Source organism: Panthera onca, chromosome A2 (genome assembly GCF_046562875.1).
Source record: "Panthera onca isolate mPanOnc1 chromosome A2, mPanOnc1 haplotype 2, whole genome shotgun sequence".
Classification (NCBI taxonomy): domain Eukaryota; kingdom Metazoa; phylum Chordata; class Mammalia; order Carnivora; family Felidae; genus Panthera; species Panthera onca.
In genome coordinates this window covers 9,188,445-9,205,984 of record NC_138340.1, presented here as the reverse complement: position 1 = coordinate 9,205,984, position 17,540 = coordinate 9,188,445, and the positions used below count along the sequence as shown (strand labels likewise).

General features: G+C 51.8%; 2 protein-coding genes across 2 annotated transcripts; one reads left to right on the top strand and one right to left on the bottom strand.

Moving 5' to 3' along the window:
* Positions 1–719: 719 nt before the first annotated feature.
* On the bottom strand, positions 720–4,011 carry DAND5 (DAN domain BMP antagonist family member 5). The gene is made up of 2 exons (XM_060626875.1): positions 3,685–4,011; positions 720–965 (listed from the first exon to the last, which is right to left on the bottom strand). The coding sequence occupies exons 1-2, from the start codon at positions 4,009–4,011 to the stop codon at positions 720–722; spliced, it is 573 nt and encodes a 190-aa protein (XP_060482858.1).
* Positions 4,012–14,904: 10,893 nt separating this feature from the next.
* GADD45GIP1 (GADD45G interacting protein 1) lies at positions 14,905–17,150 on the top strand. Its single transcript, XM_060630396.3, has 2 exons — positions 14,905–15,291; positions 16,792–17,150. The coding sequence occupies exons 1-2, from the start codon at positions 14,942–14,944 to the stop codon at positions 17,108–17,110; spliced, it is 669 nt and encodes a 222-aa protein (XP_060486379.1). The 5' UTR covers positions 14,905–14,941; the 3' UTR covers positions 17,111–17,150.
* Positions 17,151–17,540: the final 390 nt, after the last annotated feature.

Here is a 17,540-nt window from a genome sequence, read left to right as displayed (position 1 = left end):
ACACGCACAACTGGGTTTGGCCAACCTTTATGGTTCCTGTTCAATACCACACTGTGCGTGGGGCTGTGTGGAAACAAGGGAGCAGGGCAGGAGGGGCGCTGGGATCACAGGGGTCCTGCCTCTGACTTGGGGGGGGCCCAAGTCTCCCCCAGCAGCTATGTCTGCCTCCCTGTCTTGGTTTCTTGGGGGGGGTCCCTAGGACGGGGTCATCCCTGTGTCTCCTGGTCCGTGTGGGACCATCTGTCCTCCCTGTAGCTGGGAGCGTGTCTTTCATTCTAGGAGAGGAGGTCCAGCCTAGGGGTCAACGTTGGGTGCCACACTGTCCAGGATTCGAATGCCAGACCTGCCACTTACTGCTGTGGGACCTGAGCGAGTGGCTTTGCCTCTTAGAACCTCAGTTTCCTTCTCTGTAAAATAGGGCGATACTAACCCCCATCTCATTGGGCTGCTCCGGGGATGACGTAAGTCAGTGTGTGTCAAACGCTTAGCGCAGGGCCTGGTAAACTGAGTGCTATGATTATGAGCGGCCCAGCCCCACAGCTGGGGACGTGCCTGGTGTCCCTGGGAGCAGGGCAGGGATGCTGGAGACCTGTCAGGCTGTCCCTGTGTCCCTAGTCTCTTGACCCAGCGTACATGATCCAGGTTGGCATCTTTCTGGGCACGTCTGCCCCCATCTCCCCAAGATGTGCACATTTGCGTGTCCCTCCGTCATGCTCAGATCACGCCTTCGGGCTGCACTGACATCCTTCAACCAGCACAGCAGACGTCTTCATCCGTCGACGGGAGCCGGGGCCGCTCGCCCGACACCACAGGACCACGGGTGTCCAGCGTTTTCGAGTGGGCACACAGCTGTTGCAAAGGACGAGTGGGGTGGGGTCCAAGCCGGGGACGTAGAGGGACGAACAGTGGCCAAAGCAGAGGTGGTTTCGGAGGTGAACTGCCGTGCAGCCGGGCTGGGAGATCACCTGGGACAGGGAGATCAGTGGAGTGTGGGGCCAGAATGGTGAGAATAATCTCCCATCCACTCCCACCCCACCTCGAGAGGCCAGGTTCAAATCCTGACTGCCATCGGCTGGCTGTGTGACTTGGGGCAAGCTACCCAGCCTCTCTGGTCCTGTTTCTTTACCTGTGAAATTATGGAAGTTCAACCAGGAAAAAGAGAAATCAACCTACCCTTTTTGTTGTTGTTGTTGTTGTTGTTGTTGTTGTTGTTAATGTTTGTTTATTTTTGAGAGACAGAGCGTGAGCGGGGGAGAGGCAGAAAGAGAGGGGAGACACAGAATCCGAAGCAGGCTCCGGGCTCTGAGCTGTCAGCACAGGAGCCGGATGTGGGGCTTGAACCCTCGAGCCTCGTTTGGTGCCCCAATCTACCCTTTCAACAGAAAGGATTAATACAGGGAAGGGCCGCTCCTCCTGAGCAGGAGATGATGATGAAGGAGGCACCTCTCGGGATAAGGGATTGCAGAAAGGGCTAGCATTACAGGAACCTGGTGGGGATTAGACAGAAAGCCCTAGCCTCTTGCCTAGCACACAATAAGCGTTCAGTAAAAGTCCCCCCCTATGGGGGCCCCTGGGTGGCTCAGTCAGTTAAGCATCTGCCTTCAGCTCAGGTCATGATCTCGAGGTTTGTGAGTTCGAGTCCCGCGTCGGGTGAGCTCGAGCCCTGGTTCAGGTGAGCCCCGCTTCTCTCTCTCCCTCTCTCTCTCTCTCTGCCCCTCGCTCACTTGCACTCTTTCTCTCTCTCAAAAAAAAAAAAAAATTCCTCCTCTGGTCCCCTCCAAGTAAGTGGCTCTATCAACTCGCCCCAACTTCTCTGCTTAAACCCTGTGTTCCTGCCGCCCTGCGAGCCCCGTCCTCCTCAGTCATCCTGCCCCAGCCACCCCGGCCTCTTCCCTATTCCGACACAGCACCATGCCCACCTCTGGTCCACTGGTCCATTGCCCTTGCTGTGCCCTCCACCTGAGTTCATCCCAACGCATCTTTTCTCAGAGGCGTCCCCAAGGGAAATGTCACCCCCCTGGTGGTCTTTTTCCTGGGGCTCGTAGTAATTTATAGTTGTGTCTCTTCTTTTAATGTTCCTCTCCTAGAATACAAGCTGCCTGGGGACGGGGACTTTCTCTCCCTTGTTTATGGCTGTAACCCCAGCAGGTGCATCATAGCAAAAGCTAACACTTACTGACTGAACACTAACACCATGCCGGGACCCATGCTACTCACCTTAGGTGAACTCTCTCTTCCCACAATGCTACAAGCTGGGGCCATTATTGTCCTCATTTACTGATGAGGGAACCCGAGGCTCGGAGTAGTCCCTCACCTAAGTCCACACAACTGCCAAAGGGGCTGCTGGCCCCGAGAACACCTCTGTGCCACCCCGGGGCAGTTGCCGCTCTGGGAGAGGGTACACAGCTGGATCCCAGGCCAGGGGTCCCCTCTGCTGGGCACAGTGTGCGTGGCTGTGCGGGGCAACTGGGGCACAATTCAGGGCAAGGTAACTGGCCCCAGGCCATGCAATCGCCACCGTATCACCTTCGGCGAAAGTTTGCTGAATGAATAATGAGCCAAGGGGGCTTGGGAACTGACACCCTGCGGGGCATCGTTCCAAACACCTTGCGTGCATTCACATCTGTCATTAAGTCTGTTTTGCCAAGATAGGAAACGAGGCTCAGAGAAGGGAAACCACTTCCCCTGGGTCACACAGAAGTCATCAGTTAACTTGAAGCCAGGTACACGGAGCACCAAAGCCCGGGTTATAAACACATGGCGTGAATTCCCACAGCTCTTAAAGAGCACTGACTGAATGCCCATAACCATATCTGTCTCGTTCTGATGCCCAACAGCCCTTAGGAGGCAGGCACTATTATTCATTTAATCACTCATTCATTCAACAAACACTGAGTGCCCACCGCGTGCCTGGCTCTGTTCACAGGCCTGGAGATGGGGATACAGAAGTGAACAAGGCATAATAATCCGTGCTCTGCTGGAGAAGACATCCTAGTGAGGGAGACATGATAAATGCAACCACAAAATCAGTTTTACATGTTAGGCGATGAGGTGTACTACAGTGAGAAATAAAGCAGGAAAGAAGGAACAGGTGAAAGGTGTTGCATCTTTGAATTGTGTCTGAGAAAAAACCTGAAGGAGGGAAGAGAAGGAGCCACAGAATATCTGGGGGTGGGGGAGTGGAATGGCAGAGGCAAAGGGAGCAGCCAGTGCAAAGGCCCTGAGGTAGATGTAGCATTGGTGTGTCCGGAGAAAAGCAAGGTGGCTGGTGTGGCAGGAGTGAAGTAGGTGAGGAGAAGAGCAGGAGGAGGCGAGGTCGGGGAGGTGACAGGGCCTTGTGGGCCCCGGGAGGGACATGGCTTTGCTCTGACTGGAGTGGGAGCCGTGGAGGGCTCTAAGCGGAAGAAGGAGGAAATCTGACTCAGGTGTTCACAGGTGCCCTCTGGCCACCAAATGGAAAAATAGGCCTGGGGGAGAAGGCAGCCATAGAAGGGCGGGAGACCAGGATGGAAGCAACTGCATGGTTGGGTAGGAAAGGCTTAGGCCTCATCTTCTAAGGGAGGAAACAGGATAAGAGATGTTTAGGTGGAGGGTGCGAGGCCGGACCCAGATCTGTGCAGGACCACAGTCTGTGCTCTCCGCCAGTGCTGAAGCTCGGCCCTCCTCTCCCCCTGCCACCCTCACCTGGGTGAACGGCACAGCCTTGCACCTCTCCCGGGTCACTTCGTGCGGGTCCAGGGGCAGAGACATGGTGGGGGCCGCTTCCTGCCCCTGCTGCAGACTACCTCTCCCCAGCCGGCCAGTTTTCTGCAGGCCCAAGAAGGCCTTCCAGCTGCTGAGGGCAGAGGATTGTACCTGGGAGGCTGGGACCCCTCGGCCCAGAGCCCGGGTGTCATTGGTGGCAGCCCAGAGCCGAGATGGGGGCCCCTGGGGTCCGGGCCTCCCAAAGCCTGTGGGCAAGTGGGCCCCACTGAGCAGGCTCAGGAGAGCAATCAGCTGGCGGAGGAACATCTGTCCGTCTGTCAATCTGGGACTGGGCTCAGGGTCCTGGGCAGTCGACCCTGCTGTCTGGTGGGTGGAACCGAGGCCCTTCGGACCTGCTTTAAACGGCTTTCCCCCAACCTCTGCAAACCCACGGTGGGGAGGAAAATAAACTGAGGCCTGCTGGGTTCCCACCCCTCCCCCCACCAGCCTGGCGGGGGGAGGGGAGGGGCTGGGTCTCCGGGTGTGTGGGCCGTGGGGACTGGGAAAGGCAAGTCTGGAAACAGGGACTCAGGGGCACGATGCCTGGAGGCTCTGAGGGGGCTCCTTTCTAGGTCTGGGGCACATCCATCCCTCCGTTTAGCAAAATCAGACAATTCCAGCCAGGCCTCTCCGGTTTCAGCCTGAGCATTGCAACTTTTTTTTTTTTTTTTTAATTTTTTTAAATGTTTTTATTTGTTTTTGAGAGAGAGAGAGAGAGAGACAGAGACAGAGACAGAGCATGGGTGCGGTAGGGGCAGAGAGAGAGAGAGACACACGCACGCAGAATCCGAAGCAGGCTCCAGGCTCCCAGCTGCCAGCACAGAGCCCGACGCGGGGCTCAGACTCGTGAACCGTTGAGATCATGACCTGAACCCAAGCCAGACGCTTCCCGGACTGAGCCACCCAGGCGCCCCAGCATTGCAACTTTCTGGCTGTGCAACCTCTGTGAAGTCCCTTCACCCCTCTGGGGGCTCAGCGTCCTCTTTGGTTCCGGGGATGAATATAATATGTTATTAACTCTCCCTACCTGGTGGGGCTATTCTGAGGACTCAAAGGAGATAATTTCCGCAAGCAGCTTACAATAGAGGCTGATACACAGTAGAACCATGAGTAAACTATGATTAACTTCATTATAGCTGTTTTTCCTTTAGCACCTATTAGAGGCCAGGCGTGATTCCCAGCCCTGGGGACTCGGGTTGGGGGGGGGGGGCAAGACAGAAATGGGTTCTCGCTGTGGATGTGACACTGCAGTGCAGAAAACAGGCAGTACAAGATACGATGATGTCAGGGTCTGAAGTGTTAGGTTATTTAAATAGCATGTGCCTTACAGGAGTCAGGGCGGGGACTTCTGCCCCCCAGGGTGGTCAGAGAAGGCCTCCCCGAGGAGGTGACATTTTTGCAGAGCCCCGAGGTGGTGCTGGAGGCGATGGGAACAGCCCGGTGGGGGGTGGAGGCTGGAGGGCTGGAAGCACATGAAGAGGGTGGGAGCCGTGTCCCAGGCTTTGGAGCCCCGGGGACGCCTGGGTGGGGGGCCGGGCCGGGCCCTGGCACCCCCGTAGCCCCCATTTCGCACCCAGGCGAGGAGCTGCCGGCGCAGGGGCCGTGAGAAGCCGCACGGCCGGTCCTTCCCGCGCCCCGCGGGGCTGCGAAGTGCGATGGGGCGCGCTCGCCCTCTGGCGGCGGCTCCCGGGACTGCGCGGCAGCCGCGCCCAGGGCATCTGCCTCCTGGACGCCCCACCTGGAAGGTGCGAGGGTGCTTCCCCCACACCCCGCTTCATCCGAGCTCCTGGGCGTCCCCCAGCCCGCCCCCTCGAAGTCCTCTAGACCCAGCTGATGCCCAGTGCTAACGCCCCAAACTTTGGAGCACCGTTGACCTCCTCGCTTTCTCTGACTGCACCCGCCTCCCCCCATCTGCTATGACGGCAAATCCCGTCTGCTCCAGAATCTACCTACGATCCGTCCACTTCTCACTCCTCTCTTCGCCCCCCGCCCAGACACGGCCCCTGTTATTTCCCCGCTTGAACCAGTACGGCCCCTCCACCCTGGGTTGGTGCTCGAGCTCCCAGCACCTCTCCGCAAAGTCTGTTCCCCCCACAGCAGCCAGGAGGCGCCGGTGAGCACTTGGGTCCGGGCACTTCTCTTTGCTCAGAACCTTCCAGGGCTCGCACCTCGCTCGGGTGACAGCCAAAGTCCTCACTGCAGCCCACAGGTGTCGCCCGTCTGCTCCTATCACCACCACCCCTTCCTCCTCTTTCCCACCCTCTCCCCCTTTCTCACTCCCTCCAGCCCCTCCAACTGCCCCCGCCCCGGCCTCCTTCGCTCTTCTCCGGACTCACCAGGCATAATCCCATAATACTACACAGTGGTACAGGGCTAAGGAACCTCTTTTTTTTTTTTTTTTTTTTTTACACGGAAGGATATCCAAGAAAATTAAGTTTACAGGTTTTTTTAAATGTTTATTGATTTTGAGAGACAGCGTGCAGAAGCTGGAGAGGTGCAGAGAGAGACACAGAGAATCCCAAGCAGGCTCCCCACTGTCAGCACGGAGCCCCACACAGGGCTCAAACTCAGGAACTGTGAGATCACGACCTGAGCCGAAATCATGAGTGGGTTGCTTAATGGAGTGAACCACCCAGGCGCCCCCAAGAAAATTGAATTTAAAGAAATATTCGGATGTCTATTACATGCTGACCTTTTGGAGGAGCAGAGTAAGAATTTACAAGCTGGGGGTGGGGGTGGCTTAGTTGGCTAAGCGACAAACTCTTGATTTCAGCTTAGGTCATGATCTCATGGTTCGTGAGATCAAGTTCTGCCTGGAGCTCTGTGCTGACAGCACAGAGCCTGCTTGGGCTTCTGTCTCTCTCTCTCTCTCTCTCTACCCCGCTCATGCACTCACACACTCTCTCAAAATAAATAAATGAACTTAAAAAAAAAATTTTTTTAAAGAATTTACAAGCTATGGTTTACTTGTACTTGCATTAAAATTTTTTTTAATGCATGTTAATTTTTGAAAGAGCATGAGAAGGGCAGAGAGAAGGAGATATAGAATCGGAAGCAGGCTCCAGGCTCTGAGCTGGCAGCACAGAGCCCAAAGCAGGGATCGAACCCACCAACTGAGAGATCATGACCTGAGCTGAGGTCCCTGCCTAACTGATTGAGCCACCCAGGTGCCCCTGCTTGTATTTGCATTTAGAGTTTACTTGTATTTCCATGTTGAAAAGAGCAGCAAGGTTTTCCTTTTAGGGAGGGGTTTCACTTTAGAGTTTAAAAACCCTTTTAAGCATACAAAACCGAAACATAAGAAAAGAAAAAAGCACAAATGAAAGCAATCTATATACCATTGTCCTGCCCTTTGCTTTTTAGGTGAACTATTTCAGGCATTCAAATAAGTATAGGTAAAAAAAAATATGACACCCCTAAAACATTTTTAAAAAATTAAAAAAGGGAAAAAAAAGGGTGCCTGGGTGGCTCAGTCAGTTAAGCGTCCTACTCTTAATTTCAGCTCAGGTCATGATCTCACGGTTCATGGGCTCAAGCCCCACATTGGGCTCTGTGCTGACAATGCAGAGCCTGCTTAGGACTCTCTCCCACTCTCTCTCTCTCTCTCTCTGCCTCTCTACCCCCCACATCATGCACACTCACCTGCTCTCTCGCTCTCTCTCTCTCAAATGAACTTAAAATTTTTTTTAATGTTTATTTATTTTTGAGAGACACAAAGCATGAGCAGGGGACGGGCAGAGAGAGAGAGAGAGAGAGAGAGAGAGAGAGAGAGAATCTGAAGCAGGTTCCAGGCTCTGAGCTGCCAACACAGAGCCCGACATAGGACTCGAACTCACGAGCTGTGAGATCATGACCTGAGCCGAAGTCAGATGCTCAACCGACTGAGCCACCCAGGGGCCTTAATGACCTCATTTTAATTACTTTCTTAGAGATCTGACTTCTAAATATGGTCACATTCTGAGGTACTGGCAGGTGGCACTTTGACATGTGAATCTCGGGGGGACATGACTCAGTCCAACAAGGACTGATACATGTTACAATATGGATGTGCCTCAAAAACCTGCAAATGACACAAATTGTCACAAACGGCTCCATTTATATGAAATGTCCAGAATTAGGCAAATCCAGAGAGACAGAAGGGAGTTTACTGGTTGCCAGGAACTGATGGGAGGGGGGACTGGGGAGTGACTGTTCATGGGTATGGAGTTTCCTTCGGGGGCGATGGGAATGCTCTAGAACTAGATAGTGGTACTGGTTGCTCGATATTGTGAATGTACTAAATGCCACTGGGTTGTTCACTGCACATGATTGATTGTATGCTGTGTACATTTTAATTTAAATGTAAATTAAAATTTCAACTTAAGACCTGCCCTCAGGGGGCGCCTGGGTGGCTCAGTCGGTTGAGCCTCCGACTTCGGCTCAGGGCATGATCACGTGGTTCGTGCATTCGAGCCCCGCGTCGGGCTCTGTGCTGACAGCTCGGAGCCTGGAGTGTGTTTCGGATCCTGTGTCTGTCTGTCTCTCTCTGTCTCTCAAAAATAAGTAAAGCTTAAAATTTTTTTTTTAATTTAAGACCTACCCGCAGAAGCCTTACCCCTTCTTTCCCCCTTGCTCCTTCCCCCCCATCCCTCCGGCCTGTGCCATCTGGCCGCTGCTGTGTGCAAAGCCCTGGCCAGCAGTGGGGGTGGGGAAGCTAGTTTGTCGTTTGTCGTCAAAGTGCCTGCTCTTAACTTCTAAGCTGATGTTTCCCAGAGTGGATCCGAAACCTCCTGACCTGGTAGGAAACTGCTGTTCAGAAATCCTGCACCATTGTGGGGACTTCCTTCCTCTTTCACCATTGTAGTTATTTGTGCGTCTCACCCACAAGACTGTGAGCTTGTCTTTGACTTTGAGGTCAAAGACCAGTTATACTTCATTACCTGTCTCTTCAAAGGTTCAGGAAGTAGAGAAGGTGACCACTGAGTTAAACCTGCACGACAAGAAAGAGCCTACCATATAAAGATCTTGGGAGACAGTTCTAGGCATAGAAACAACAGAGGTGATGCAAAGGCCCTGAGGCCAGTGCGGGTCTGGGACCACGTGGCCCCTCCTGCCACCTAATGGGTCTTTCTGCTTCTTCATGTTGCTCCACTCAATGTCTTTTCTTCTCAGCAGCCAGAGGAGAACTATAAATCACATCCATCTCTTCTCTGCTCAAAGACTCCCCATGGCTCCCCATTGCCCTTGGAATAAACCATATTCCTCACCATGGCCTATAATGCCCGCAGGGCTGGCCCTTGCCTATCACTCTTCACTGCACCTCCTTCCCCAACCCCCTTCGTTCACTGGACCTCAACCACAGTAGCCATATGTCCCTTGGCAAATCCTGGGGAAAGACTTGGATTTCTTGGGCACTTCAGGGAAACCTCCTCTCGTGGGCACAGGGGAACACAGATAGGGAGGCTCACTGCAGGATTATTTCTGCAGTGGAGAAAAATTGGAAACAAACGTCCATCAAAAGAGCCTGCTGTAATAATTATAGTTTATTCCTACCATGAACGATATGGAGCACAGATTTTTTTTTAACTTTTTTTTTTTTTAACCACTACGCTCAGTAAGAAATATACTTCAAGGCGCCTGGGTGGCTCAGTCAGTTAAGCGCCTGACTGTCGATTTTGGCTCAGGTCATGATCTCACAGTTTGTGAGCTTGAGCCCCCTGTCGGGCTATTCACTGACAGCACAAAGCCTGCTTGGGATTCTCTCTCTCTCTCTCTCTGCCTCTCCCTGACTCACGCACACTCTCTCAAAATAAGTAAACATTAAAAAAAAAAAAAAATTGGGGCGCCTGGGTGGGTCAGTCGGTTAAGCGTCAGACTTCGGCTCAGGTCATGATCTCACAGTCCGTGAGTTCAAGCCCCGTGTCGGGCTCTGTGCTGACAGCTTGGAGCCTGAAGCCTGCTTCAGATTCTGTCTCCCTCTCTCTGAGCCTCCCCCATTCATGCTCTGTCTTTCTCTGTCTTAAAAATAAAAATAAACATTAAAAAAAAAATTTTTTTTTAAATAAGACACATACTTTATACTGTGAACCAGAAGCAGATTATATTTTCCAAAGAGACCTCGACGATATGCCCCATCCTCTGGGCTCTACATACAATCTTTTGTACGTGACCTTGAAAATCCTTTGATTGCATGACAAAGTCTTTGATCCCTCCCCTTGAACCTAGACTTTGTGACTGGCTCCACCAATAGAATCAAACAGAAATGATGTCATGTGACTTCTTTTTTTTTTAATTTTTTTAACATTTATTTTTGAGACAGAGAGAGAGAGAGAGAGAGAGAGAGAGAGACAGAGCCTGAGTGGGGGAGGGACAGAGAAAGAGACGGAGACACAGAATCCGAAGCAGGCTCCGGGCTCCGAGCCGTCAGCCCAGAGCCTGACGCGGGGCTCAAACTCACGGACCGAGAGATCATGACCTGAGCCAAAGTTGGATGCCTAACTGACTGAGCCACCCAGGCGCCCCATGTCACGTGATTTCTGAAACTCAGTCCTAAAAACGCCACGCACTTCGGCCTGGTTCACTTGGGACCCAGCTACCATGTGGTGAAGCAGCCCAAATTGGTTCACACGGAGAAACCGCTCTGCAGACTACTCCACCCAACAGCCCAGCTGAGACTTCAGCTGGTGTCAATGATGAGACATGAAGGAAGGAAGATGCCTGCCGAAGATTCTGGAGGCTAGGCGTCAGGTCATTCAACTTCAAATTCTCCCCAGCGAGGGCCGCAGAAAGCATGGAACAGAGACAAGCCCTCCCCACTGGGCTCCGCCCAAATTCCTGATCAATAACACTCTTTGAGCATAATCAAAACGGTGGTTTGGGGCCAGGTTTTCTTAGCAGCGATCACGACTGGAACATTAGTATATCCACATACGTATATGTGGCAGAAAGTTTTCTTTTACCAGAGGATACTTACCCTTACTACATGTGATACAATCTGGTATTTTTATTCTACTCTTTTTTTTTTTCCTATTAAAAATAACCACTCTACATTCATGTTCATGGAACATTATTCACAGCAGTCATAAGGTGGAAGCAGCCCAAGGGTATGTCGGTGGGCGAATGAACAGACCAAACGTGGTAAACACATACACCGGGATATTATTCAGTCTTAAAAAGGAAGGAAATTCTAACACATGCTACAATGGGGATGTTATTGAGGACATCAGTCTCCGTAAAATAAACCAGCCACAAGGGGACAAATATTACATGTTTCTACTTCTATGAAATCCCTGGAGTTGTCAGATTCATAAGAGACAGAAATAGAATGGTGGCTGGGGCGCCTGGGTGGCGCAGTCGGTTAAGCGTCCGACTTCAGCCAGGTCACGATCTCGCGGTCCGTGAGTTCGAGCCCCGCGTCAGGCTCTGGGCTGATGGCTCAGAGCCTGGAGCCTGCTTCCGATTCTGTGTCTCCCTCTCTCTCTGCCCCTCCCCCGTTCATGCTCTGTCTCTCTCTGTCTCAAAAATAAATAAAACGTTAAAAAAAAATTAAAAAAAAAAAAGAAATAGAATGGTGGGTGCCGGGCTGGGGGAGGGAGGAATGAGGAGTTAGTATTTAACAGGGACAGTTTCTGTTTTGCAAGATGACCGATTCCAGGGATGGATGGCGGTAAGGGTTGCACAACCATGTGAATATGCTTGAAGACACTGAATAGTACACTTTGTTACTTTTTTAAAGTAATCTCTGCACCCAACACGGAGCTCGAACTCACAACCCGGAGATGAAGAGTTGCATGCTCCACCAACTGAGCTAGCCAGGCCCCCCTAAATAGGACACTTTTTTTTTTTTTTTTTTTTTTTTTTTTTTTTTCAACGTTTATTTATTTTTGGGACAGAGAGAGACAGAGCATGAACGGGGGAGGGACAGAGAGAGAGGGAGACACAGAATCAGAAACAGGCTCCAGGCTCTGAGCCATCAGCCCAGAGCCTGACGCGGGGCTCGAACTCACGGACCGTGAGATCGTGACCTGGCTGAAGTCGGACGCTTAACCGACTGCGCCACCCAGGCGCCCCCAAATAGGACACTTTTTGATGGGGCGCCTGGGTGGCTCAGTCGGTTAAGCATCTGACTTTGGCTCAGGTCATGATATCCCGGTTCGTGGGTTCGAACCCTGAGTTGAATTCTGTGCTGACAGCTCAGAGCCTGGAGCCTCCTTCAGATTCTGCGTCTCTGTCTCTCTCCCCCCCCCCCCCCCCGCCCCGCGCTCTGTCTCTCTCTCTCTCAAAAAAAAACCCGAATAAACATTTTTTAAAAATTAAAAAAATAAAGTGATGATGATGGGGTGCGTGGGTGGCTCAGTCGGTTGGGTCCCTGACTTTGGCTCAGGTCACGATCTCATGGTTCGTGAGATCAAGCCCTACCTCGGGCTCTTGGCCGACTGCACAGAGCTGTCAGCAATCCCGGTTGCTTGGGATCCTCTCTCTCCCGCTCTCTCTGCCCCTCCCTTGCGCACGTTCTCTAAATAAATAAATAAAAATTTAAATAAGTAAGTAAATAAAAGATCTGAAGCAATCCAGTCAAATGTTAATATCTGTTAAGTCTGGGTGATGACGCATGTGACTGTACTCATCTGTCCCTGTGAAATAATTCGTTAACACTATAAGTGACAATGCATAAAGCGAGGCTCTAGGATACATCAGAAACTGACACAAGTTGGGGAAGCAGCTCAGTCAGGGGAGCGGAGGATGGGAGACAGGTGGGCGTAAGACTGCTCACTGCAATCCTTTTTGTTGCTTGTATTTTTGTTTTTTTTTCACTTGCAAAATATAATAAATCTACAGGAAAGTATGCAAGCCACACATACACAGCTTAAAAAATACTTATAACTCAGGCGTCACTGTAGCCAAGAAAGAACCCTGAATACAGTCTATCTGGAGAAAAGCAAACAGAACAGGACTGCCCAGCCCAATGACCTGTCACGAAGTGGCCCCCTCCCCTTCCCACTCTGCCACGTGACCCACCAGATGCCTACTTGTCCCTGCCAGAGGTATCCCACCTGGACTTCCAGAATGATCGCTGCTGCCTTGCTTTCATCGGTCACCCCTCAAGGTGCGCATCCCTAATGACACCACTGGCTCTCCACTTTCTTTCTTTTTTTTTTTTTTTTTTAAAGTTTATTTATTTTTGAGACAGAGGGAGACTGAGCATGAATGGGGGAAGGTCAGAGAGAGGGAGACACAGAATCTGAAACAGGCTCCAGGCTCCGAGCTGTCAGCACAGAGCCCCCGACGCGGGGCTCGAACTCACGGACCGAGAGATCATGACCTGAGCCGAAGTCGGCCGCTTAACGGACTGAGCCACCCAGGCGCCCCTCTCCATTTTCCACAAAAAGGATGACTTGTGAAAACTTCGCACAACGAAAAACACCCCCTTGTGAAAAGGAATTACGTGGGTCCTGCTTGTTACAAATGATGTCCCTGGGAATCACTCGCGTTGCTGTGGGCGGCTGTAGTCTCTGCGCTTGCATTCCTGTGTAGTATTCTGTTGGTTGAAACATCAAAACCTAGGTCTCCGTTCTGCTGTGAATGGACTCAGGCACCCGCTGTTTCCGGTTTGGGATTGATACATACACGGCGCTGTTACGAGCTAGGGTTCTTCTCCAGGCTTCCTAGTTCACTGCGCAAACTGCGATTCATGTGTGTGATAAAATACATGTAACGTAAAATATACCATTTTAATCATTTTCAAGCGTCGTGTGCAGTGCTATTAAGCACATTGACATGGTTGTGCAACCACTGCCACTCTCCAGCTCCAGAATTTTTTCGTCTTCTCAAACAGAAACTCCGTCCCCCTTAAACAGTAACTAACGCCCATTCTTTGTCCTGCCAACCACCATCTACTTTCCGTCTCTACGGATTTGGTTCCCCCAAAGGACCTCATATAAGTGGAATCACACAATATATGTTCTTTTGTGACTGGCTTATTTCACTCAGTATAATGTCTTCCAGATTTACCCATGTTCTTCATCCCATTTCCTTCCTTTTGAAGACTGAAATCCTGTTTTTAAAAAGTAGTGTTGGGGCACCTAGGTGGTTCAGTCGGTGGAGCATCCGACTTCGGCTCAGGTCATGCTGTTGCACTTAACGAGTTCAAGCCCCGCGTCAGGCTCTGTGCTGACAGCTCGGAGCCTGGAGCCTGCTTTGGATTCTGTGTCTCCTGCTTTTTCTGCCCCTCCCCTGCTTGCGCTCTGTCTCTCTCTCTCAAAACTCAAAAACATTAAAAAAAATTTTGTGTAAGTAGTATTTAATTTCTGCACCTTGATCAACCAATTTAAACTTTTAAGTATGAAAAATTAAATTAAAAGGCATAAAGTAACAAAATATTTACAATAAAATTTAAGATCGAATTTCTACATAAATGTCTTAAATAATCATAGAACTTTAAGTGTTTTAAATAGAAATTTAAACATTTTAAACAATTGTCTAGGTAAGGTTTTACATAATTCTTTAAAATAAAAATCTTGAGGGCACCTGGGTAGCTCAGTCAGTTAAGCATCAGACTTCGGCTCAGGTCACAACCTCACAGTTATCGCGTTTGAGCCCTGCACTGGGCTCTGTGCTGACAGCTCAGGGCCTGGAGCCTGCTTTGGATTCTGTGTTTCCCCCTCTCTCTGCCCCTCCCCTGTTCACCTTCCCCGCTCACACACACACTCTCTCTCTCTCTCTCTCTCTCAAAAATAAATAATCATTAAAAAATAAATAAAAATCCTGAAATAGTCAAAATCAAATTTAAAGCATAAAAGGAAGCATAACAAATATTTAATGTTATGAACAATAAGTATTTAAGATGAAATTTAAACATTTTAACGAATACCTTAGATTCTAAATATTTAAAATATAAAGTAATATGTAGTTTAAACTTCACATGGAAGTCATATTTTTTTAAACATTTCATATTTACATTGTAAAATGAAAAATCAAATGCTACTTTAAGAATATAAAATGAAAATATAATGCGATTTTAATAAATAACTGGTAAAAAAAAAAAAAATTCTAAACTATACTTGAAGACGGATAAAAAACTTTTTACCCCCTCCTCTCCCCAGCCGGGAGCTGGGGCCACGGGGACTCCCCCTCGCCCCGCCCAGCCCGTCTCCGGACCTCGCGCGCAGGCAGTGTTGTGGCCAGCCCGGCCGGCCCGCGAGGACCCCGCACAGCCAAGATGGCGGCGTCCGTGCGGCGGGCGCGCAGCCTGCTAGGGCTGGCGACGTCCCTGGGCCGGGGCTCCCGGGACTACCGGGCGCCGCCGCCCCCACGCCGCTCGCCAGGGCCCTGGTGGCCGGACCCGGACGACCCACTGACCCCACGCTGGCAGCTAGGGCCGCGCTACGCGGCCAAGCAGTTCGCGCGGCACGGCGCCGCCTCCGGGGTGGCCGCCGGTTCGCTGTGGCCCTCGCGGGAGCAGCTCCGCGAGCTGGAGGCCGAGGAGCGCGAATGGTGCCCGAGCCTGGCGGCCATGCAGGAGTCGCTGCGGGTGCAGCGGCTGGCGGAGGAGCAGAAGCGTCAGGCCAGGTGTGTGCGGTGGGGTGGGCGCGGGGCTGCGGGCTGTGCCCTCTGCGGCCGGGCGGATGAACTGTTGTGCACGGTGCTTAACTCTATCCAGCGTCCATCGCAGGGGGGTTTGCGTGCTGCATGTAGATTTACCTGTATGCTCACCTAGCTACAAGACAGATGTTTGAGTAACAATTCGTTTAGCCACTCATCAAATCTTTACTGAGGGCCTCCTGGGTAAGGCCTTGTCCCAGGTGCCGGGGCACAGAGCAGAGAACAAAACAAGTTAAGTTCAGGTGGGGGCAGAGAACCATGAGGAAGAGAGATAAAATTGAGTTAAAAGTGTGCCTTGGAGAGCGACTTTGGTTTGCAAGACCTCGAACCTCGGTCTCTGAGGACTTGATAGTTAGAGACTTGAGTGGCCAGACATAGCTGTGGGGAGATCGTCGGGAGAGTGTTACTGGTACTGGGAGTAGCTGGTGCAAAGGCCCTGAGGTAAGAATATGCTTTAAGAACTGCCAGGAGGTCAGTGTGACTGGGGAAGAGTGGGAGGTGATGGGGCCTGCAGTCAAGGGCAGAGGTCAGACTTGGAGACAACTCTGAAGAAGACCTGAAGGATGCAAGACCAGGGGCATCAGGACGGTACCACTTCCCAGAGGGAGTGGGCAGGCAAGTTGGAGGAGCAGGCCAGACACGTTCCTAGTTTTCATTGTTCATGTCCTCACAATAGCTCTAAGAGGAAGAGGGGATCACCTTCATTTTAGAGATGAGAAACCGAAGCTTGGAAATTTGGAATCACTTGTCCAGTCACCCACGCATTGAACAGTGGATCTAGAATGTGAATCCCAGGCTCTACCCCATCCCAGCGGGATAACCCTGCCATCAGGCTTCAGATCTTTCACCTTCACGTCTCTAATCTTTAAAATGGGGCTGTGCCGCTTAACCAGCTGAGCCACCAGGCGCCCGTGTCATTATTTTTCATCTCTGATAATATTCTTGATATTGAAATCTACTTAATCTGGTATTAATATAGCCACCTTGGGTTTCTTAAAAAACAAACAAATGAAATAAAATGGGGCCGTGCCTCACAACTACTCATAGGACCGGAGGGAAAGGTCCAATCCATTTCTTGCCTTTACAACTGGGCCTGGCATACAGCAGGTGCTCAAGTGATGTCTGTAGGATGAAAGCGCTGTGGGAATGGCCATACGGTGTGTGGCTCTGGGACGGCTCAGTAGACAGCTCAGTGAAATGCTGAGTTGACTCTGGGTCTCCTCCTGGGGGTTCTGGGGATCTGGCTCTCCTGTGCTCAAGATCACACGCAAGTTAGTTCCTCTCTCCTGCCCGTTACTTCAGTTGTCAAGGATTTTTCCCGACAGTTTTAACGAGCACCGTGTCTTCCCAGTTTTTCATCTCCGCGGGGAAGTCAATGTGGGCAGACTAGGGGGTGGGCTGTGGGCAGACGGGCGCTCCTTTTCTGGCTGGGCGTCGCTGTTCTCACCGCCCCGCCCTCCGCCGCAGGGAGCAGCTCGTTGCCGAGTGCATGGCCAAGATGCCACAGATGATTGAGAGCTGGCGGCGGCAGCAGCAGGAGCGCAGGGAGAAGGAGCAGGCGGACAAGGAGCGGCGGGCCCAACTGCAGGCTGAGGCTCAGGAGCGCCTGGGCTACCACGTGGACCCGAGGAGCGCCCGCTTCCAGGAGCTGCTGCAGGACCTGGAGAAGCAGCAGCGCAAACGCCTCAAGGAGGAGAAACAGAGACAGAAGAAGGAGGCACGAGCTGCTGCGCTGGCCGCTGCCACAGCCGAAGACCCGGCAACCTCCGTGGCCCCCGGTTCCTGACTGGTCTTCTCCCAATAAAACCTGCTGCCTGATGGCCCCACCCCTGATTTTGTCCTCCTCTCTCATCAGGCCCCCTCCTGGGCCCCCTGGTTCCTTCCCAACACCTGGGGCCAGGGAATCCCCCACCTTTCCTGGCTCTGCTCACTCGGGGACTCTGGGCCCTGCTAGCTCAGGCTTCAGGGGGAGAAAGAGAGACGCAGTGGGGAAATAATGGAGGAGCAGATGGCAGAGGAGAAGAAGGCTTCTGTTTACCAACATTAATCTCCAGTAATTAGCCAATTACTAAGGGGGGAAGTGTAGCCAAAACAGACTGTGGTGCTGATGGGGAGGGGGGGGCGGTGGGCAGGGAGAAGCAGCCCTTCCAAGGCTAAATTGGGGCTGGGGCCCACTGCCTGGGAACGAGCTGGCCTCAAAGGAGGGTGTGGAGACG

Excerpts from the sequence above, each read along its gene's own strand:
- GADD45GIP1 (XM_060630396.3), top strand. The coding sequence starts at position 14,942 with ATGGCGGCGTCCGTGCGGCGGGCGCGCAGCCTGCTAGGGCTGGCGACG. Across the intron at positions 15,292-16,791 it reads GAGCAGAAGCGTCAGGCCAG|GGAGCAGCTCGTTGCCGAGT; the intron begins GTGTGTGCGGTG and ends CCTCCGCCGCAG.
- DAND5 (XM_060626875.1), bottom strand. The coding sequence starts at position 4,011 with ATGTTCCTCCGCCAGCTGATTGCTCTCCTGAGCCTGCTCAGTGGGGCC. Across the intron at positions 966-3,684 it reads AGGCTGTGCCGTTCACCCAG|GTGATCTCCCAGCCCGGCTG; the intron begins GTGAGGGTGGCA and ends TCCCTGTCCCAG.